The sequence below is a fragment of the Parasteatoda tepidariorum genome, chromosome X2 (assembly GCF_043381705.1).
Source record: "Parasteatoda tepidariorum isolate YZ-2023 chromosome X2, CAS_Ptep_4.0, whole genome shotgun sequence".
Classification (NCBI taxonomy): domain Eukaryota; kingdom Metazoa; phylum Arthropoda; class Arachnida; order Araneae; family Theridiidae; genus Parasteatoda; species Parasteatoda tepidariorum.
In genome coordinates, this window is record NC_092215.1 from 34435704 (window position 1) to 34460429 (window position 24726).

At 29.9% G+C, this 24726-nt stretch overlaps 1 protein-coding gene across 1 annotated transcript in view; it reads left to right on the forward strand.

The window, feature by feature from the left end:
* LOC107454829 (spectrin beta chain) overlaps window positions 1-24726 on the forward strand; it is a 179768-nt gene that overhangs the window by 91562 nt on the left and 63480 nt on the right. Inside the window, exons 37-50 of the mRNA XM_043050346.2 lie at window positions 754-867; window positions 1643-1825; window positions 2701-2846; window positions 4054-4279; window positions 7808-7987; window positions 12511-12702; window positions 13817-13966; window positions 14605-14709; window positions 15987-16081; window positions 16284-16374; window positions 17913-18071; window positions 20206-20382; window positions 20470-20553; window positions 24425-24537. Coding sequence (XP_042906280.1) covers window positions 754-867; window positions 1643-1825; window positions 2701-2846; window positions 4054-4279; window positions 7808-7987; window positions 12511-12702; window positions 13817-13966; window positions 14605-14709; window positions 15987-16081; window positions 16284-16374; window positions 17913-18071; window positions 20206-20382; window positions 20470-20553; window positions 24425-24537 — 2015 coding nt within the window. The remainder of the gene's footprint in view (window positions 1-753; window positions 868-1642; window positions 1826-2700; window positions 2847-4053; window positions 4280-7807; window positions 7988-12510; window positions 12703-13816; window positions 13967-14604; window positions 14710-15986; window positions 16082-16283; window positions 16375-17912; window positions 18072-20205; window positions 20383-20469; window positions 20554-24424; window positions 24538-24726) is intronic.

Sequence of the window (24726 nt, forward strand, 5' to 3'; positions counted from 1 at the left end):
GCTTACAAATAGTATCTTCAGTAGTTTCAGTAGACTTATAAAACAGGCCTGCCAATTACTACGCTTTTTGCGAGATATTTTAGAGTGGTAGGCATTTAAACACCATAGCTCTTAGAATTTTTGGTAATTTCGCCAACATTTTAAAATCCTTACCATGAAAAAGCTGGATCAAATTGGTGTTGTATATCAACTTTTAAATCATTTATATACAGTGTTGCGGAAAATAATTTTCAATGAATTAAATGAAGATAAAACATTGAAACATAAACATGGATGCCACTAGAAAAAACTTTTACAAAAAGCGTAGAAGTTGTCAGCCCTGCTTACAAATAGTATATTCAGTAGTTTCCATAGACTTACAAATAGTATCTTCAGTAGTTTCAGTAGACTTGCAAATAGTATCCTCAGTAGTTTCTGCAGATTTACAAATAGTATCTTCAAAAGTTTCAGTAGACTTACAAATAGAATCTTCAGTAGTTTTAGTATTTTTACTAATTATTGTAGATCTTCGCAATATTATTCTTATAATTTTAATTGCAAAAACTCACCTAATTTAAACAGATTCGTGTATTCTGATTCTATTCAATAAATTAGTTTTTTGTTCTAAATAATACTTTAGTTTGATTTTATGCATGTTTTGATTTATACATGTTTGATGCTTACAAACGAGTTTATAAAAATTAATCTTTCCAATTGTTTTTTCAATTTTTATTGTAAAGTGCTTTCTGTTTCATTGATGGTTTCAATTTACAGGCATTGGAGTTGGAAATTGATTCGTACAAGGGATTAGTCGATGAACTTGGAAATCAGGCAGAAAATTTAATTGAATCAAATCATCCAGATTCCAAGATTATAAAGAATAGAATGGTAAAATCAACTTCAAAATTTATAATGATAGTCTTAACATTTAATGCGTGAATGCAAATTTTAAACTTATTCTAAACTATTACTGTTCTTAAAATATTCCAAGTGCTTTATGTATACAGCATTCTTTGCATGTTAAAATCTATTCATTTTGTTTCATTAAATGCTGAATCTTGAGATTTGCGGGAAATTAACGACTGGATTTGTGGGAAAATTTCGAGATGGAATCTTTCGACTTTGCGGGAAATTTCGACCACAATTTTGTTTGAGACACAATTTTTGTTAAATAATTATTTATGCAGCAGAAATTATTTATATATGACTATTTTAAGTCATGAATCAATGCAGAAAGATTTGTATGAAACATCTACATCGAACCCCAATGTGACTACAAGCTATAGAATATAGGCTGTAGAATTTAATAAATAATTGTCCTTATATGTGCTATATAAGAGAAGCCTTATTCTAACAACCATACACGGTTTCTTGTAACTCCATGTAAACGTGTCATGGCAAGAAGGAAGAAAAATAGAATATAAAAACTTAAAACAAACTGTAAATGAAATCTTTTTATTCATAAAACTTAGTTTTTCATACTAACAATATTACTAGATTGAATTTTTTCTGGTTTTGATTAAGCTTACAAGTCGTCATTGCATGTGCAATTAGGCCATAATTAATTTTACTGTCATACACACTTATATATCTTGCATGCATTTCACTTACATACTAATACAACTTATATAGGCATTTTATTTAAAACTTAACCAAATTTCAGGATGTTATCAATCAAGAAATGAAAAACCTTCAAAAATTGTGTACTGTGAAAAGGCAAAAATTATTGGAATCCAAAAGCCGATATGAATTTGAAAATGAAACAGAAGAGCTAAAGGAATGGATTGCTGAACAAATAGAAATAGCCGCATCAGAAGATTATGGTGAAGATTATGAGCACGTTTTGGTAAATAAAAATTGAATTTTTATTGCATACTTAATTTAATTTAATCGAATTGAATTTATTGAAATTAATTCATAATTTATGATGTTTCTGTTGGTGGAAAAGTTTACTGCAAACAATGACAGCTTCAGTTACTAATATTAGTAAAATATGAAAGCAGTTAATCTTTGCATAAAAATTATTATTAAATTCTATTCTCAAATAGAATTTTTTTTTATGTATTAGGAGAAAACAGTCAATAAACGATTTTTCTCACAGTTAAGAGTTTGAATACCATCTTTTTTATTGTTATCTGACTGTTTTGGTTGAAAATGGTAAGATAACAATTAAATAATTAATAAATAATTATAATAATAAATGATAATTATTATAATAATAAGTGATAATAATTATAATAATAAATGATAATGATTATAATAATAATAATCATAATAATAATAATTATAATAATAATAATCATAATCATAATAATTATAATAATTATAATCATAATAATTATAATAATAATAATTATAATAATAAAAAGTAATAAATAATTACCATAAACAGTGGTTTAAATTATTTACTTTTATGTACTACTTTTTGTGCTTGACGTGATGATAAAGTTTGCCTAGTATAAATTTAATTCGAGTTCATAATGATTAATATTCTCAAAATTTATGGTATTTCGACGAAGATATGAATTCCCGTCTAACATAAATTTAATTAGTGTTCTTTCCTATTAATATTCTCAAATTTCATAGCATTTTAGCCATGACTTGAATTCTCGTAATTTAAATAATTGTTTAAAAATATTTGCGAATTATTTTATTTTTAATGCTTTATATGCTTCAATGCTTTCACAATATTGTAAGTAATATAAATTATTTAATCTGCAGGTACTGAACCAAAACTTTGAATTTTTTAAAACTCGTGTGGAAAGTGGCTCAAAACGAGTTATGCAATATGAGGAGTTTGCAAAAAGACTGATAAATAGTAATTGTTACTTTGTCACAGATGTAAGGGAGAGTTTGGATTACTTAAGGTTTGCTATTATTTTTTAAATTTTTTTGTATTGATTGAATTGCTTGCTATTATCATATATTCTAAAATCAGAGCATATATTATGAAGACTTGTGTATTGCTTCTTGGGAGATAAATGAATATATTTTAATCATTTCGGTTTGATTTTTAAGAGTTTATAAAAAGGGAGGTCCGAATTTTAGAAAGATTTTGAACTCAGTAACCAACTAGAATGGAAATTCTCAGTAATCATTTACTATAACTTTGAGATTGGATAATAACATTCAGTGCTACTTGGCACTTAAGGGAAAATTATTTTTTTATAAATATTTAAGATCAATACAGCTGAGTGTGGAAAAAAAATTTTCTTTTGTCAGCAATTTTTTTTAAAAATTTTTTAATAATATATCAGAAATACTAAAGCAGTCATTTTACTAAAAAATATTATGATATATAATACCGTGAATGGCTGAAATCGAAAGAATGTCGACTTTCAACGGTGAATGTCAACAATCACATCGTCGATTTCGTGAATGTCCGAAATATTTGTTATATCCGATTTTGTATTAATTTATTCGTTGATATCATTATTTTTATTCGATACTTTAATTATGCTGAGGATAAATTTGGGGAAGCATCAGTGTTTGGAGCACCGGTTAAATGCATACAAGGCAGTGGCACTTGATCTTAAAAATGCATTGATGTAGGGCATACCTGGTAAATGTATACCATGGCGCTTAACTAGACCCAGTGGCACTTAACTAGACCCAGTATACATTTCAGACTGACATTTGTCAACATTCACTGGTAGAAGTCAACAATCACCAATTTCGGTTAATCGCAATAACATATATATCGCCAGCTCATTCCAGATTGCAAATAAATTACTTGCGATATTGTACTCATCATTTATTGAAATTTTGATACTAAAATCCCGCCAATGGTGTTTTCGGAAACGAAAATGTATTCCATATAGTGAGAAAAGAAGATATTTTGGGGTATAATTATTCAATTTTAAATCTTTAAATTTAAATCACACACTTTAAATCGTACAATGACCTCAATGACCCGAAATAAAGTGTTCTTTGTACAATTGTTTTTGGGGCCTCACCATCGTATTTGAAGAGATATTACACCACAATTTTTTCAGCTTAGAGTAGTTGGCAAGTTTTGTTATAATTTATTTATAAAACGAAATTTTAATGGTTAAAATGATTTGTTCTTTACAGTGCACGATGGTTAGAACTTGTTGAAAGCATCGAAGCAAGATCTTTCAAAATGGAAGCAGCGTCAGAAATACATCGTTACCACCGTGACGTTACAGACATATTATCTAGAATTCATGGACATTATCGAACAATACCACAAGAACTTGGAAACAACCTTAATCAAGTTCAAGATTTACTTAAAAAGCACGATAATGTTGAAAATGAACTTTTAGGAATTGAAGCACAAGTTAGTTTATCAATATAGGATATTAAAATCGATGAAGTGCTGCTCTAAAAGATTTTTTAATGATCATCACGTTTTTAGTTGCAAAAAGTTTTTATATATACTCAATAACTTGAATTATGATCCGACTCATTGAAATCCATAGTAAATTTCAACGAATCAACGTTGTTAAAATTTTATGGTTTTATGAGATAACAGCTGTCACAAACTTTAAGATGAATGAGTAATGTTACAATATACTTTAGTTTAATGTGAGTTCTAGCAACATCTCCTAGAAGAGAGAAAACTTTCTCACGGATCAATCTAGTAGTCCGACATAATGAGCAGAAATTGCGCAATTGGGGGAAAATAAGGAAGAGGTCACAACGTTTGTACTACATAGTTCTAGAAACATCTCCTAAAGGAGAGAAAGCTTTCGTATGGATCAATTAGAGTAGTCCGACATAATGCGCAGAAATTGCGCAATTTGGGAAAATAAGAAAGATGTCACAACTTTTGGACTACATAGTTCTAGCACCATCTCTTTAAAGAGAAAAAGCTTTCTCATGGATCAATTTAGTAGTCCGACATAATGAGCAGAAATTGCGCAATTGGGGAAAATAAGAAAGATGTCACAACGTTCGGACTACTTAAGAATCAGATTTCTCATTTCTGGTAACCCGTACGGTGGTCTTCTCTTTTCTAGCAGGTGTTGGTTCTAGTATATTGGTATACTGTAACTTAACTAAGCGATTTCCTTTATTTTTAAATAATTGTGAAAGAAACCTGAGGTTTTAAAGGTTTGAAAGACCGACAATAAATTGAAAACGGAAAATAGTTGTTTTGAACACCCTATGCCAAAATATGTTGCAATAAATTTGTAACTTTTAAAAATCATTTTGGTTATTATATGCAATAATTGCATGAAATTTCGTAAGCGTAGCTTAAATATTTATGGAGATATGGACATTTTCATAAAAATCTTATTTTTTTGTCTTACGTTTTTTGCTATAACTTTAAAAACATTCAATAAAATTTAGCAAAATTTTTAGCGCAATTAAAAATTAATTTAAAAATTTTTTCTTTAAAATTTGAAAAATAAGCTGAGCAATATTTATGAAATTAAAGTAGTTCTTTTATATTGCGTATGCGCGGAAAAAAGGCAACTTTTTTTTTCTTCATAATTTTGTAATAAATTGTATTTGGCGACTAATCAAATAAGTTCGATTAGAATATCTTAAAAATTTACGAAGTTTGAAGTAAGTTGATCCCGATTATCTTGTAAGCATATACTAATTATTGTAATTTTTAGTTAATCTAGATTAATATTTAGAAAGTTTATTCTGGATATTTCGCAATAAAACGAAAAAAAAGAAGTTAGATCGCAAACCTCGAACCACAATCAAAATTCGAAACTAATGCTTACATTGTTCAGTTATCCTTGGATCATTTCCCAGATAGCGAAATAAGGTTTATTTTCCCTCAGCAAAAACCTTTCAGTGTAAACCTAAAAAGATTTTTTATACGGTTTCCGCTTAAACCTTCTAACCTTAAAACGAGGTCTGTGACAATCTGCTCTATTCTACGCACATTATCCTGATCCAAAGCCTTGGAAAACAACCTTCGATATAAAAACCTTAAATCGAGGTTGACTTAGAGTTTTTAACCGTTTAAAAATCCTTGAATAAAGCTAGTCTCGAGGTGAAAATAATCTTAAATCTAGGTAATTAAAAGGTTTCTTTTCGCAAACTCTTTCATACTCAGCTAAAATCCACCTTGACGTAACCTAATTATCCTAATCCAACTTGACACCTAGAGTGTAAATCTAAAAATATTTTTTATGCGGTTTCCGTTTAAACCTTCTAACCTCAAAACGAGGTCTGTGACAATCTGCTCTGTTCCACGCCCATTATCCTAATCCAAAGCCTTGGAAAACAACCTTCCATATAAAAACCTTAAATCAAGGTTGACTTAGAGTTTTTAACCGTGTAAAAATCCTTGAATAAAGCTAGTCTCGAGGTGAAAATAATCTTAAATCTAGGTAATTAAAAGGTTTCGTTTCGCAAACTCTTTCATACTCAGCTAAAATCCACCTTGATGTAATCTAATTATCCTAATCCAACTTGACACCTAGAGTGTAAATCTAAAAATATTTTTTATGCGGTTTCCGTTTAAACCTTCTAACCTCAAAACGAGGTCTGTGACAATCTGCTCTATTCTACGCACATTATCCTAATCCAAAGCCTTGGAAAGCAACCTTCGATATAAAAACTTTAAATCGAGGTTGACTTAGAGTTTTTAACCGTGTAAAAATCCTTGAATAAAGCTAGTCTCGAGGTGAAAATAATCTTAAATCTAGGTAATTAAAAGGTTTCTTTTCGCAAACTCTTTCATACTCGACTAAAATCCACCTTGTCATGAAATTTTAATGGACAATGCAATTTGATCCTATCACTAGTGTGACGTCAGCAAAAACGTCATTATGGACCAAAGTGACCATTTTCCCTAAGTGACAATACTTTTTAAGAAAGCTTTAAAAAATAATTTTTAATCCTTTTAGAATGAAAGGTTTGAAACTGCAATATTTTTACTTTATTGAAAAAAGGTTTTTAATACAAACATTTTCGTGACAATAAAAGGAAAATTCTGAAGCAAGGTTGCCGTAAGGTTACATGTGTTTGACTTGTCAATGTGTTGATGCACAGTTGTAGTTGGCCCTCTATCATATATCACTGTCACTCCAGAAATCATTCTGCCAATTCTGCCCCCCCCCCTAAAGTAACACCCCCTGAGAAGCAGAATTATTTTACCAGTTTGGATTTTTTTCTGTTGGTATGGTGATAACTCAATTCTTGGTACCTTGGTATCTCACTTTTCTGAGATATTTAAACTGATGATTAGTGTTTTCCTCATAAAGTAGTAGGCAAATCACGTTTTTAGATGTAGCGTTCCTCTTAAAAGTATTTAGATTTCTGAAAGTATTTGGATTTTAATTTTAAGATTCCTCTTAAAAGTATTTGGATTTTTTGCTGTTGGTATGGTGATAACTCAATTCTTGGTACCTTATTATCTCACTTTTCTGAGATATTTAAACCGATAATTAGTGTTTTCCTCATAAAGTAGTTGGTAAATCACGTTTTTTGATATAGTATTTAGTATATTATAGTATATTAGCTCTTAAAAGTATTTAGATTTTTAAAAGTATTTGGATTTTAATTTTAATATTCCTCTTAAAAGTATTTGGATTTTAATTTTAATATTCCTCTTAAAAGTATTTGGATTTTTTTCTGTTGGTATGGCAATAACTCAATTCGTGGTACCTTGGTATCTCACTTTTCTGAAATATTTAAACCGAAGGTTAATGTTTTTCGCATAGAGTAGTAGGTAAATCACGTTTTTTGATGTAAAATTGCTTTAATATGTTGCGGATTTGTGAATTAATCGAGTAGAGCAATGCAATAATCCTGAAAAAAATTTAATTAATGATTATTAGATTGGTTTCTGATTACTTATTGTATTAGCTGTATAACTAAGTTTATTCATTTATATTAGGTTCACATACTTTTAAAAGATAGTCAAAGATTGCAAGAAGTGTATCCCGGAGGAAATGAGGAACACATTCAGATGCAGCTCGCACTTGTTGTTGAAAATTGGAACCTTTTGCAACAGAGAGTATCAGCGAGGAAAGATCAACTGCTAGTAGCTCAGCAAGTTCACAAATTTTTAGCAACAGTAAGTGCGATAATTTACTTTATGAATATTTATTGACGTAAGTATTTCATTCCAAGTATGTTTTTTATGCTAAATACTACAGTAGAGTCTCGATAATTGGGCCGCTCAGAAGCCAATGCGGTTAAGTTCATTTTTTGATATTTTCTGATTTTTGGAAATTTTGATGAAATAAATAATAATCTTCTTAGTTATTAAAGGATTTGCTCGTTGGTTACTTTTTTCTAGGTTATACAGCCCTTTTTTTAATATCTTCTGAATATATTGTATAATAATTTCAGAAGCCATTGTGAATAAGTCCACCTTTTAACAATATTTTTTTACATAAACTTTGAAATAAAAATTAAATTCTTCTTCTTCTTTCGATATTTGTTGGTAACACTGAAAAACAAGAAATTCATAGTAACTCAGGGTTGCCAGACGTAGTATTTTTAATACTACGGTAGACTTTTTTCACCAAAAAAAAGGGGTATGGTATCTTTCGTAGTATTTTTTTAAAATGTGGTATTTTTAGTTTTAGTTAGTATATACCTCCAATTAAGCACGACTTTTACAGGACATTAAGGACAACACGTGGAGATCAAGATTTACATTTAAATAACTCGGAAGAAGATGATGTTTGTTATGATGAATAAACATAAAACTTGTGACAATAAATGTTATTTTATTATTTTTACATATATTTCTTATCTTTTTCAGCTGCCAAAAGGTATAAGTCCTAAAATTTTTAAGATACTGTCATTATTTCAATAAATACTTACGTTTTTATTTACACATCCTGTGCATATCTTGTTTTTTTGCAGAGTTTGCACCTCGAAAAAAGATTTTATGCACTTTTCTAATTAAATTAATAAACCAAGAATTTCAAAAACTAATGTATCAAAAAACATTAATTTTCTCAATTTTTGTGTTTTGGACTTAACCGCATTGGCTTCTGAGCGACTCAATTTTAGTCTCGATTGTTCGAGTCTCCCATAAACCCGAGCTAGTGGGGAAAAAAATCAGTCTTGCTCCCAAGCAATGACCAACGCACACGCAACACGTAGAATGATTACTACGCTTGGTTTTACGACGATTACTAGTACTGAATGTTGAAAAACATATTTGCGTATTAAATACTGAAGAATGTTAATAGTGTGTTTGAGAAAAAAATATTAGACAATTATTTTAAAGTACAATTAACCTGGTCCAGTAATATACTGGATATTGTTACTTGGTGCAATACATTAAATGTACACCAGTCATCCTGTTAACAGTGTGTTTACATGTAAAATATTAGGCAATTAAGTACAGTTAACAATTTTAAGGAATAATTAACCTGGGTCAGTAATATACTGAATATTGTTACTTGGTGTAATGCAGTAAATGTACCCCGGTCATCATGTTAGCAGTGTGTTTAAGCAAAAAACATTAGACAACTATTTTCAAGTACAATTAACCCGTTGCATTAATATAATGAATATTGCAACTTGGTGTAATGCAGTAAATGTACCCCAGTCATCATGTGAACAGTGTGTTTAAGCAAAAAACATTAGACAATTATTTTAAAGTAAAATTAACCTGGTGCGGTAATATAATGAATAGTGTAACTTGGTGCAATGCAGTAATTGTATCCCGGTGATCTAATGCAGTGTTCCGCAACGTTTTTATCACCGCGGACCTGCCAACGTTTGATAATTTTACCGAGGCCCTCTGGGGGGGCGCTGATTGTTTACATTTTAGATTATTTTGAGTTATTAATTTTATTTAATTGCATTTAAGCATGCCTTCAAAATAAAATACAGTTACACCAAAAAATAAAGATAGCAGGGGTCTGTCCAGGCCGAATTTACTACCGTTTAGCGGTACCTTCACAAATTCAACTTTAGGAAAGACGGTAGTTTCACAAAGTACTTTTTCTTAAAATTTTATTTTTGTATCCCTTAAGAAACAATATCTTTACCATATTTTTGTGTTGATTTTTTAATATAATTTTTAATTTTTCACAAATTATGTCAAAATTTTCACAAAAAAGTTACCTCTCAAAAAAACCAAGACAGACCCCTGTAAAAGAATTTAACATTAACTTACTTGAACGTTAGATCTATGAGAACCCTGAGCTTTTTTCTTTGCAATGAAACGGTTTGATCTGGGGGTAATCGGAGACAATGATACATTACAAACATTAAAAAAATTATGTTATAATATATTTTTCAATTAAATACTGAAATTTAAACATTTCTTTGTTTCCATTTATTTAATTTTAAGTTTTCGATAATTCGATTTTTCGAAAGTTCAAGGTTGGCTCTGCCCCGTCCACCTCGAATTATCGAAACTCTACTGTAATTATTTAATTAAATTCATTTCATAAAATCATTTATGTCAAATTTACCAAATATTTCGTTCCAAAACATAATGTTAACACTTGTGACAACTAAATGTGTTGTCAATAAATTGTTTTAAAAAATAATTTCACAGTAAAAAAAATTTCAGATAACAAGCACTTTTTAACCGTAAAGTTTTACAGAGCAAAAAATTTGATTTACCGTAATTTTAGAGCAATAATATTATAAAATCACGGAACTGAAATTAAATCAATATTTCTGTTAAATAACGGTATAAAATTTTACCGTAAAAATGAATTTTACGGATACTGCACTCAGGATGCCACTACTTTTTACGATAAATTGATCCGGAATTGTTTACAATTTACTTCACTTTGTATATTTTATATCGAAAGAAAATTTTGAATACTACGCAACGAGAAAAACGCACACACAATAACAAATAAACCAACATAAGCTCACCGGACAAAAAATTAGTCACCCTAGTTCGCAAGCACCGATGTATGGTTTGATTTCGTTAGATGATGCAGTGCTCAAGTGACGTGCTCAATTGCGTGCACACTGCTTCAACGTGATCAAAGGCAAGTAGCTATCAGTGAGATATTTTTGTTTGAAGCGGAAATTGTGTGTAAATATGGATAAGTGTAAGGATGTGATCGAATGGCAAAAACGAGCAATTGTGTTTGGCCATGCCAATGGTCATACGGTGAATGAAGTTGCTGGATTTGTTGGTGTTTCGATGCTGACTGTTCAACGCGTCTACAAGCAGTGGTGTAATACACGTGGTCACGAAGGACGACGTCAGAATTGTGGCCGGAAAAAGATCCTGCTTGAAAGGGGACGGAGACGTGCTTCCCGACTTGTCAATCAAAATCACTTCAAAACCTGCCAGGAATTCCTTCAGTTTGTAAATGAAGGTCCATCCTAACCTGTTAGGGAGAGAGCATTGCAACTAAAACTGCATGCAATGAACATTTGGAATCGAACATCGCGTAAGAGGCCATTGCTCACTAAAGCTGCGCGACTTCAGTGGGCTAGAAGTCACCGAACGAGGACAGTTTCTGACTGGTGGAATGTAATATGGTCTGATGAATCACGTTTTTGCCTTTATTCAAAAGACACACGTCCTCCAGTGCAACGGAGAGCAGATGAAGCATTTCATCCGGATTGTGTGCTAGGTCAGATTCAAGCCGAAGATGGGTCAGTCTTATTTTGAGTGCATTTTTCTTATTATGGATTGGGCCCCCTCATTGAGGTGGCCACTAACATGAACCAACTTGTTTATTTTAACATTCTGGATGATCATATATAGCCTTTCAGTTAACATCTTCATGAAGAGTGTGTTGTCGATACCTCTATTTTTCAATATGACAACAACAAAGTTCATCGGACTGGAAGAGCATATGACTAGTTTTATGAGCCCTCAGACACTCAATAAATCTCGACTGACCTGTAAAATCAACTGACTTCAACTCCATTGAAAATTTGTGGGACATGTTGGAATAACGTGTAAAACGCCGAAATCAGCATCCTCGCAATTTGGTGGATTTGCGCGATCAAATCCTTAGCGAGTGGCTTGAACTGGATTCGACGTACCTCCAAAACCTTGTGCACTCACTTCCTAACCGATTCCAGGCTGTTATCGAATCCAAAGGCGGTGTTATTTTCTATTAAATGATGTTTTTCATGATTTCTCCAAGGGTGACTAATTTTTTGTCCGGTGCGCTTACTATAATTTCGGTTCGATAAAGAAGAGCCTTTATCAGTGACTAAACTCAGAATGAAAAATATTTACTGACTCAAAAATGTTAATACTTGCTGCCACCTCAAGTAAATATTTGAAACACAGCTGGACCGATACTCTGCACCGCCCCTTGCTACCCGTCCTATATATTTGATCGCCTTCTCTGTTCATGATCCAAACCAGTTTCTTTAAGCGAAAGTAGATAAAGAATACTTGTACGTATCCAACAATAATCTATCTAATGTGTGTGTCTTTTAAAAGTGCTTTTTTAACTTAATTTATTTGATCGCTTTCTCTGTTCATAATCAAAACCAGTTTCATTAAGTTAAAGTAGATAGAGAATACTTGTAAGTATCCAACAGTAATCTAACTATGTGTGTGCTTTTTAAAAGTGCTTTTTTAAATTTTTCTTGAGATTTTAAAGCATCGGAAATGTCTTAATTATTTTAATTTCTTAGGTAAGAGAAGAAGAAACCTGGGCGAAATCAGTATGTCTCGATTTAGATTCAGGAATTTTGTCCAGAGATCTTCAACAGCTGGAGAAGGAACACATACTTTTAGGCGATGAAATAGAATCCCGCTTAGCACGGTATGACGAATTAAATCAAGAGGGTGATTTGTTGAAGACATCCGATATGTTCCAATCTCAAGTAAGTAACTTTTTTTGTCAACAAGTATGAGCTTAGAAAAGTCATGTCATTTTTATTGGGGAAAATCAATTAGTATTGTGGAAAAAGTATAACTTGATCAGAGGGAACCGTACGCTAGTCTCACTGAGGAACAATTTTTTTGTTGCGTTTCTACAAGTACTTGATCTTACCTAATGCGAGTGTAGGAATTTCAAATCTGAAAATTTTTTTTATTCCGAAAGCTACTGATATCTTTTCAAAATGATATTTCTGCTTTTTAGCGAACTAATTCAAATTTTTTAACGATACAAGAAGTCCGTAGACGTTTGAAAAAATTTTCAATGTAGGATTTTTATCACAGAAAAGCTCATCAAGCAGGATGGGACATGCATTGAAAAATGTTACCGCTTTCAGAAATCCACAGATTTCCACATATATATCCTCAGGTTTCCACATGCAATTGATATTTTGAAACAGAATTAGTAATAAAATCTCTTAACTCTTATAAACACTTTGATAAAACATTGGGTATAAAGATGTATTTGGTTGAACTATGTTCCTGTTTGAATTTTACGAAACGAGAAACAAATCATAAAAAGTATAAATGCATGAAAGTATGTCTTAATTTATATTTTCCTAGGCATGCAAAAAATGATTGCCAAAAATGAGATAATATATTTAATTTAAACAGTATATATATATATATATANTTTTAGTTTTCTTAAAGTAACTATCAATTGTAATTTGGTCAAAGATTGGTATAGGAATTTTCAAGGTTCTCACGTTTGTCTAAAGGAAAACCTTAAAATTGTTAGCTCTACATTCTTTAATCTATTTTTAGAATAGGCTGTGAATGTGTGAAAGTGTTTCTTTTTAAATAATGAATTAAGAAAGAAAATTTCGACAAAGAAGTAATACAAGAATGTTTGCTAAATTTTTTTAGATTACATTTATATATTGTCTTGAGGTTTTTCCCTAAAGAAAGTAAAAAACGTTTTTACAAATTATATACTTAACCTCACATTTGTCACTTATTAATGTGGTCACTTTTTGCAGTATATCCATGAAAAATTCTATGAAAAGTAAAAAAAAAATTCTGAAGAAATGTTATAAATTTCTGCATTTTCACTCTTAGGTTGATGAGAAGTTAAAATCTTTATCCGATATTTGCATTAAAGTTCGAGATGCTTATAACAGGCGATCTACACTCATTCAGCAAAAGAAGGGTGTAGTCCTTTTCTTCAACGATGCAAAACAAATTCAAGCGGCTATAGCCCAAAAGGAGGTAAATATAGAACTTTTGAGTAGTTAAGGAAAGCTGAAAAATACCGTTTTCTTAAAATTTTATTTTTTAAGAAAAAGTTCTTTTTTCTCTTAGTTAAACATTTATTAATGCTATTATGACTCTTTTGTATCTATAAATTACTTCATGTGATAAAAAAACTATGCGAAAACTAAAATATATACTTTATGTTTTTAATAATTGAAAGCCATTATAAAAATATTATATTGAAAATAAATATTTGCTAAAAGCTAAATAAAATAAAATTATGTTTAGAATAAAATTAAAATACAAATAATTCTAAGACGCTTAAAATCAATATCTGAATCTTTATGTAGAAGTAATTTTTTTAAAAAATACTAGAATTTCATATTTGTGTAAACTGAAAAATAAAGCAGATTTAAACAAATATATTAATCTATTCAAATAATTAAATTTTCCCGTTATAATAAACTAACCCCTAAACACTGATTAGAAATTGATATATAGTCAATTACGAATGTTACGTTATAGATTTTGATCATTTTAGCAAAAATGTTAAAAATAAGCAAAATGTTTTTACAAATATTTTGAATGAGATTAATATTATGACCATCAAACAAATTATGGAAAATTAATTGCTTCTATCAATTTTTTATTAGGTTCAATTATGTGGGAGTGAAAGAAAAGAAATAGTCGAAGATATATCGGATGATTTGAAGAAACATTTAGAATTTCAGAAGCTTATGGAAACTCAAGAAGAAAAGGTAGAGTATTAATTGATCCAATTTCAAATTTCAACTGCAAATAAAAATGTAAATTTTTTCCAAAACCAGACCACTAGTCGTTTTTTTTTCGAACTAAGTCTTCAGTTTTTACAACCATTTTATGCTTGTATTTAACCTCTATTTATCTCATTTTATACTTTGGAGTTTTTCTTCCTCATTCTTAAAAATTTCTAAATTTTTCGTTTTCTGTTGTTTACTGTTTTAAATCAAAATAAATCTAAATTCTGAAAGAATGTAATAAAATATTTTTTCTTCGTTGTTGAATTCATTCATTAAATTATTTTTTCTCTCGTAAAAGTACAGATCAATTGCAAAATAAAACTGAGGCTTTTTAATTTTCATATCAAAATTAACCAATATCATTAGCCAGTACAGCTCATTACGTTATATATTCATTTTCAAAAATAAAAACAATCATGCATGGCTAAGTACTTTCCAAAACATTAATTTAAGAAAAAGTGCACAACGAAACATGTAAAATAGTACAAAGGAGAAAGTTTCGCCCGTACTAAAAAATTAACAATTACATAGAATATAAAATTTAATAATCCATAACAAACAAAAAAATATTTGTTAAACTTAAATCTGGAAGGAAAAACCACTGCTTTTTATGATAAGAAATTCTTATTCAAAAGATCATTACAATATTATTTAATTGTATTATTAAATAATCCATTTCTGAAAACCAAAATTCTTTTTGAATTTTATTAAGAAAACCTACAAATTATGAGCTAAGTATGTAATAAACTAATTTTTAGCATTACTACGAAACTATTCCCCTTATTTTCCGATCTAAACTAAAGAAACAGTTTGAAAGAAATTAATTTTTCCTTCATTTCTAATTCCTTGACTCTTTTGAGAATTATCTATTGTAGATGAAGATTATTCAAACTGCATCATTATTTTTTGTTGATTTGTAAAAACTGTTTAATTTCTATGTTTCCATTTAGTTTTTAAAATATTCTTTTTAAAGCTACTTTTGCTGACTCTTCGTCTAATTTTTAAACTACTTTTGCTGAATTTTTCGTCTGATTTTAAGGCCACTTTTGATTACTTTTCTTATCGAATTTTAGAGCCACATTTGTTAACTTTTTGGTACTATTTTAGTACCACTTTTACGGACTTTAAAGTTTCATTTTAGAGCAACTTTTGATGAATTTATCGTCTAGTCTTAAATTATTTTAAATGACATACAATTTGACATATATATTGGATTGATTTACAGTAAACTTACCATGTTTGTGATTTTTCCATAGTTTGCACATTGGAAAGAACAGGGTGAAATTCTTATAAAGCAACATGTTGAAGAGGCAGAAAAAATTGATAAAAAAATTGAAGATCTATCTGAAAGGTAAATTGTTATAATAAACACCTGTAATGTTACCTGTTATACTACAATACTACTAACCATGCTACCAAGAGATTTCATTGTAGTATGACTTTATATTCTATAATTATCTTCCTAAAGCATAATCATATCGTTTTAAAGAGTGAAATAGAAATTAATATGTACTTATGAGTGCTACAATGGTAATTTTCATTGTTTTTTATAGGCGAAGACGCTTAATAGACTTCAGTTCCGAAAGATGTAGAAGTCTTTCGGAAGCCTTACAGCATGCTAAGTTCAAACGAGACACAATAGAGGTAAGCATTTAAATTAAATAAACATTTCTTCTTGAAGCAACATTGATATAGTTTTTTTGTTATTCTTCAAGAATTTGTAATTTTTTTTTTTTAGTTTTCTTAAAGTAACTTTTAATTTCATATAATTTTTTTTTTAAAACAAGCCTGTAGACGGTATATATTTCATCCTGTTCAGAACACGTGGTACATTTATTTAAAAAGAATTAAAGGACTGTATTAATATCATATAAAAAAATTTCAAAATTATACGAATATTTTTATTATGAAGCCTTCTTAGAAGAAATCTTATTTTATAATTATCTTCCCATTTTTTTTAAATGAAACGTTATAGTTATAAATCTACAAAATTTACATTCTTAATTTTATTAACTTGGCAAGTTCATAGGCAGTTTTTTATATTAATTATGTATTCAAATTGGTACTGAATGTTTTTATAACTGTCAAATGTTTGGTATTGAATGTTATTAATTTGTGAAATTAGTTGACAATTTGTAATATTATACATTCAAAATTGGTACTGAATGTTTACTTTGCATAAAAGTTTGAAGAATATGATATCCAAATAATTTTGTCGTGTAATTCCACAATTTTTTTTCGCATGTGACGTATAAAATTAATTATACATATTTCTGTAAAACATTTATAAGTATGATTGTATACATCGATTGAGGTACATAATGCTAATCGATAAAAATAATTTTATTCGTAGTAATTTAAAAAAAACTAATTTAAAATTATAATTTCGGATCGTTTCCTCACCGTAAATTCACATTGTAGAATGAGCAGCTTACAAACTACTGTTTACTATTTTACATCAACAAACCTTTATTACTTGATTAGAAACTGCATTCACTTCAAAACTATAGAAATAGGGAAAAAACTGTCGACCTGTTTCAAGCGTTCAAAAACAGGCACCCATTTTCAAGACTTACCAGATGTGAATGAAAAGAAACAAAAATGATTTAAAATATAAACTAAGTTGGCAATGAAAAACTGAAAATATGAAGGTGAGAAACAAAACTGTTAACATCATATAAATTTTTTGTTTCTAGCCTTTGTTTTTCTATTTTTCATCAACGTTTTATGTTTTAAATCACTTTAGTTTCTTCTCATTCGCGTCTGGCAAGTCTTGAGAAAGGGTGCCTGTTTTTGAGCACTCGAAGCGAGTCGACTATTTCGTCCTATTGATATATTTTTGAAGCGAATGATGTTTTTAACTAAGTAATATCTTACCGCTTCAGTTCCTGGGTATTATTTATTTAATCTGTTAACCTTGATGTTGGTTTATGTAATTTAAACATAACTAAAACATCACATCCATGTTTATATCGTTATTGAATATTTTATCTTAAAAAATAGAACTCATTGGGTCTTTTCTAGAATTAAAGTTTAAAAATAATACAGATGATAAAATTGACAAACTTTTGACAAATAGACAAAGTCAGGGAATAATATGTTTCGTTTATGTTTAGAGCATATTTAAATATTTCCTATCAGAAAAAAATAAATCATTTATGAAATCATTTTTATTTTTTTAGGCTGAAGCATGGATTCAAGAAAAGAAAAATAAATTGAGATTAGTTTCAAAGGATTACAATAAACTAAGTGATGAAGAAAAAATTAGATGTTTACAAAAACAACTTGCAGTTCAATCTGAACTTGACGCTCACGAATCTTTTATTAATCAGATTGTTCAAGTAAGTTATATTTATTGTGATATTTATCATTCTATTTGTTTTGCGTGTGCTTCCAAAAATTGACCAAAAAATTTAGAGGGATGACAAAAGGCATCAAAATTCGTTTATATCATGATAATTTAATGCACAAAATAACTTTTTGTAAATATTTATTAATTTTTATTAATAGTCGAAAAAAACTATAAGGTAAGCAATTTTTTACATCGTTTTAAAGAATGTAATTTTATTTGGCAAAATAAAAAAAAATGAGTGAAATTGGCCAAATAGTTGATAAGAAATGAAATTTTCTAAAAAATATATATATTTTTTTTAAATTGCCTTTATCCCAAAAGAATCGTTAAATAGTAGTTTTTTTTAAATCGTATTTATTAAAAATTAGAAGTTAAAAAAATTATATTGAGCCCTAGAACGTAAAGATCCGATCTTTTGATCAAAATTTATTCAGGGTGGTTTTTTCTTCTACTCTCTAAACTACACAACTAGCCATTAATTTAAAAATAACTAGTGATTTCTTTCTTAGTTTTTTTAGGGAAATACCCAAAATAACACTCTTTCGTATGAATATAATATTTTATTCAAGCAAGGAATAGTATCTTATTGCGTAATTTAGCATGCATAACAGAATGTCTTTCTGTTGTGTATGCTTATGTACCCAAAAGAAACACTAATTCAACATTCCCTCAAGTTCGATTGATAAAAGTCAATCTTCTTTCAAAGCAATCACTGCCCCTCACACTCAGAATATTTTATTGGTATGATTGTTAAGTCTTTGGATCCAATGTTATTCCAGTTGCATTGAAACGTTCTCCAGGCTCTATTCCTGATTGCCGTAATTATAATTCTGATGAGCTTCTCCAAACAATTCGCCTACGTCATTTGTACACAATCAACAAAACTTCTCTCTTAAATGTTCAATTTTGGAAAAGCGCTAAAAAGATATTTCGACGCATCAACGAGTGATTTAACTTCAAAGTGACCGGGCCACGTTATTGGTTGAAAATGACATCACTACTTGTGGAAGGAAGATGGCATGTAGAGGCTGGCGCTAATGCGATTTTGGAAAATTGCTGCCTTTAACAAGTTTTGCCTTTTAACAAGTTATATTTCTTATTTTTCATTATTTCTATTTAATAATTTATAATTACCATTAAGACGTTTTGTTACATCCACAAGATATATAAATACATTATTTTCAAACTTACTTTTCAGTCTAATATTTCAAATTCTTTTATTTAAATGAAAGAAAGGGCTGAACAAGAGAAAATAATAATACAATTTACTGATTTTTAAAAAGGCACTGATGGCAAGAAAAGTAATAGCAGTGCAACTTACTTAAATTAAGTTTTTTTTTAAGACCTGATAGGTAATAAATATAAATACTGCGACTTAGACAGTATTTGTTTGGTTCTGTTGCAAATGTTATAATGTATAATGCATACGACTTAATAAATATTAAATTTAATTTTTAAAATTGTTCAAAATGCAAATACTATTGATAATTCGCGAAATTTTGTAACAATTTCTTTCAGGAAAATAAAATGTGATACTGATATCGTGTAAACAGTTATAAGAATCAAATAAATCTAGAGCATGAAAACGAAACTTGTAGCTAAAATAAAGTAAACGCCAACTGATCAAACACATAGTGATGTTATTTTGAACCAATACAGTGATCCGGCTATTTTGAAATTTAATCGAAATCTGTAGTTAAAGTAAAGTAAACGCCAGTGCATACTTACCATCGCCCTTTCCACATGTAGGGATGTCATTTTCGACCAATAGCGTCATCCGGCTACTTTGAAATTTAATCGAAATCTGTAGCTAAAGTAAAGTAAGTTCCAGCTGATATCTACAATCTTCCTTCCCACACCTAGTGATGTCATTTTTGACCAATAGCTTGATCCGGCTACTTTGAAACTTAATTGCTCATCTATTTTACGACGAATTTTTGATACAGAAATAAATGGATGCAGTTTTTTAGGCAACCAATACATAAACATTTCATTGAAGTACCATATTTTGCATGTTTTTGATTAAACATTTTAAAGAAAGGAGAAAAACAAAGTGCATCGCATTGAGTTTTATAGTAAAAAAAAGTTATTTATAACCCAAAAATGTTTGATTTTTATTCCAGCAAAGTAGAGAATTTAGTCCAACTGACGAAGCCAAAACGAGACTCCAATACATTTTGGAAGACTGGGAGGAAATTAAAACGAATGCTGCAAAAGTTGGAACTGATTTGGCTCAAGCTAGAGACATGCTAGCTCTTCACGAATCTTTTGAAAAAGCTGAATCTTGGATCAAAGAGAAGGTCTGAAAAATGTTTCCCTCAAATTCACATTAATACCAGCTATTAGTTTAAAATGTATTGTTCTACTATAAACTTTTATATTTCTAGGAGCTGATGATACAAGCAAATGATGTAGGGAAAGATTATGAACATTGCATGGCTATTCAATCTAAACTGGATGACGTTAATTCGGTATTTCAAATTTATATAGTCTTTATTAAATATTAATTAGATAATCATTTTCTCTCAAAGTAATGGGATTGAAAGTCTTGGGCAATATAATGATAAAACACTTTTTCAAATCGTTCAGAAGAGCATTTTTTCGGGGAAACCTCACGATTTCCATGTAGTCAATATGGATGTTTGTATGCATTGTGCTGCCATCTGGTGAAAAGATTGAAAACTTTTAAAATACCTTTCAAAGAAACAGTTTGGACCAATCTGTACCTTAACTATGCTAAAAAACAGATTGGTGCAAAGTGTTATTTTTGAAAAATTGTAGCTTATGACTATATTGCTCCAAACCTTGCAATTATCTAAAATAAAGCTGATATTAAATTGAGGTATACAGGATATGAAATAACCCAGAATTACGTAAAGTAAGATTCAACATTTCCCACAGGGACTATATATTATTTTTAAATTACTGCAATTATTAACCAATGATAGTAAAATAACACTACGCTAATATCCAAGAAGATAAAAAAAATGGGCTTAGCAATACCTGTGTTTATTCAGATTCTCTCAGTTATCATGAAAGTGCAGATTTTGGCATACGTCGATGATGTAGACATCATCGCAAGATCTAGGACTGCACTAAGTGAAACTTTTCTGGCACTGGAAAAATCAGCTAGAAAAATGAACTTAAGAGTGAATGTGGAGAAAACAAAATATATTTATTGCGGTACAATGGAAACCATCCCTAAATTGTTTGAAGTAGATTCTTTTAAATTTGAATCTGTAAAAAATTTTACTTATCTAGGATCAGAAGTAAACTATCAAAATGACATTAATCCTGAAATCAGAAAAAGAATAATCGCAGCCAATCGCTGCTTCTATGGTTTAAGATCATTATTGAAATCCCACTAAATAAAAAGAAAGACGAAGATTTTACTTTATAAGGTATTAATCAAGTCAGTTTTGATTTATGCTTCAGAGACATGGACTTTAACAAAACTGGAAGAAAAGTTATTAGCAACCTTCGAAAGGAAGGTCCTACGAACCATCTTTGGCGCTATTCCAACACCTCCTAGAAGAAGGAAGGCCTCAGCACGGATCAATTTAGTAGTCCGTTCTAACGAAGTTAACTGCGCAGTAGATGAAAAATAAGAAAGATGTCATTTCGTTAAGGGTACTAAGCTGCGCAGTGGTTGAAAATACGAAATACGTCATTACGTTTGGACTACTAAAGAATATTTATGGTAACCCGTGCTTAGGCCTGCTCTTATCTAGGAGGTGAAGGCTATCCTCGATAACAACAACTAGAAAAAAAGATATAATTTTGAAATATATAAGATCTTTAATAGTGATGACATCATTAAATCTATTAAACTAAGTAGAATAAGATAGGCCGGGCATGTAGTGAGAATGAGCCCAGAATAAGCAGCATTAAGAGTCTTTAATGGAACCCCCTCCAATAAAAAGCCAAGAGGAAGATCCAAAAAGAGATGAAAAGACTGTGTGGATGGGAAATTTGCCATCCTAAAAGTAAAGAACTGGAAATCAATTGTTGAGAGAAGGGCAGAATGGGAATAGCTTCTGAGGAAGGCCCAGAATCAGAAAGGGCTGTCGTGCCAATGATGATGATGAGTTATTATGAAATAATTGCGAGATGCATTAGTGTTGTTATGACTATATAAAATGCAATAGAATGCTACTATGAATTCTTATTAAGAAAACTAACGTTATTTAATAAGAAAAAGTGAAAAATCTTCAGAAGGGAAAAAATTTCAGCAACTTTCGTTAATGACCTTGATTATTGAAAACGGTAAAATTTTGATACTTTTCGAGTAATCGGACATTTTCTTTATTGATGACGAAATCTTTACCTGAGAAATGCTAAGAGTGAACATTTCATTTTAAGAAATTACTTTTATCTATAGTTTGATTTTAACCAATTTCTATTTCATCAAACACAAGGCTTAATGCTGCCTATAGATTTACTCATTCAATTAGAAAATAATACAACGTACAATAAAAAGAGTGTGAGTAAATGAGTACTCATTCATTGTCGAGAATAAAAACCGACTAGCAAGCAAGTAACCTAACCGCTGAACTATCCTTTCATGCTGTACAAATTATTTAAAGAACCAGATAAAATTAGTGAAAAGTCTGAGCACTAAAATAACACACAACTAAGAAATTATTCTGGCCAAATATTTAAGATTCCTCATTCAATTAAAAATCAGGTGATTCCATGGAGAAATGGTAGTCACATATAGAGCGAAACAAATCTCAATGATTGCTAAATCGTCAAAAATGTAGAGCAGTGAAAATACGAGTTAAAATTATGCTTCTAACTTGGAACAACCACTTTAAGCTGATAAGCATTCTAAATAAAAAAAATTTACGTATACTGATTACTAGAGGGAGTAAATTTTACAGGAATTTAAGACCGATGTAGAATGTTATTAATATTTGTTGTTGAGTCGTGCTGACTCAGGGGATAGAGTGCTAGCTTTCCAATGAGGTGAGCCGGGTCCAAATCAAAATGATGGCAGGTCGATTCGAATTCAGTTACCGGCTCGCACCGACCACAATGCTGACGGAAACATCCTCATTGGCAGACGGATCATGTGCCAAAGTCTCCTTTGTCAGGCTCACCGTAGGAGGTTCTGGTGGTTTTCCTCTCTTTGTAATGCAAATGCGGGTTAGTTCCATCGAAACTTCCTTCACAAAGGCAAATTTCTCCCGATACTTGATCCAGGAGTTCCCTTGTTTTCTGAATTGGGCTTAAAATTTCAAGGCTGCGGAGTTGAACATCGGTAGTCTTAAATTCAAAATTTGGTCGGCTGTTCAATGATGGTTATAAAATGAAATATTTGTTGGTGGACACTTGCCGTCAGGCTAACCATGAGAGGTTTTCATGGTTTTTCTCTCCATGTAACGCAAGTGTAGGTTAGTTCAATCAAAAAGCCCTCCAAAAAGGCATATTTCTCCTAATTCTTGACCTAAAAGTTCCCTTGTCTTCTGGATTGGGTTCAAAATTACAAAGCTACAGAATAGAATATTAGTCGTCGTAAACTCACATTTGGGTTAGCTTTTTATTCCGGTTATAAAATGAAATATTTGTTGGTGCGCAGAGAAAGAAAGTATGGTTTAAACTAATAGAATATGATAAAATTTACCGTGCTTCTAACTCCATGGGAACATCAAAAATCTCGATAATTTTTACCGAAATGCTTTGGTAATTATTTTAATAAAATTAAAGCTAAAATGTAGTTTCATAATATGTGATAAAATTAGATAATTTTATCATAGCATAAAAACCATTTATTTGGTTAAATTTACTGTTTCGTTATGTTTACTAAATGTGTGATACTAGGAATTATAATTTTAAACAACAGAATTTCCGGTAAACCGATACCATATGAACGGAAAAATTATCAAATGAATGGTTTAAATACCGTACATACTGGTAGAAGTATGTTTGTTTGTTTTTTTACCAGAAATTTTATTATAGAACGGTAATTTAGCAGAATATTTTTCTCCGTGTGAAATATGAGCAATAATTTTATGAAATAAAGTAAAAAATTATCTTCTCTCTATGACTGGTCACAGAAATAAAAGTATTCTTTAGTACTTTTGCTAAAAATACTTTTCTTTTAAAAATCTGAAGAAAAATTATTTAATTTAAAATGTTTACTTTGAGCTATCTATTTAATAAAAAAATCTGATAGAAACATTTCTTAACAATTCTCTAACCTACTTTTTTCTATGAAAAATTTTTTAAATATTTTTTTTAATCGGTAGTGTAAAAATCTTTATAGGAAACGAACCTTAATATATCTTTAATTTAGTAACAAATACATATACATATTCATAAATACTTGATTTTTCTTAGGATTCAAAATTAGATCAAGCAACACTCATAGAAATGAGAAATCTGGCTACAAAACTCTCAAGAAATGATGATTTGCAAGGAGTTTATACTCGCTACGAAGTGATTTGGGACAGGTGCGTTTATTGTTTGCTAAAATAAAGGTTTATATATGTTATTGAAATAATTTCAACACTTAAGTTTAAATTTGCTAATAAAATGCTTAATATACCAAGGCTTAAATGTGTGATTTAAAATGCACAATATACTCAAACTTAAATAGGATATTAAAGGTAAATAATATGTTAAGACTTTAATATGGCAAC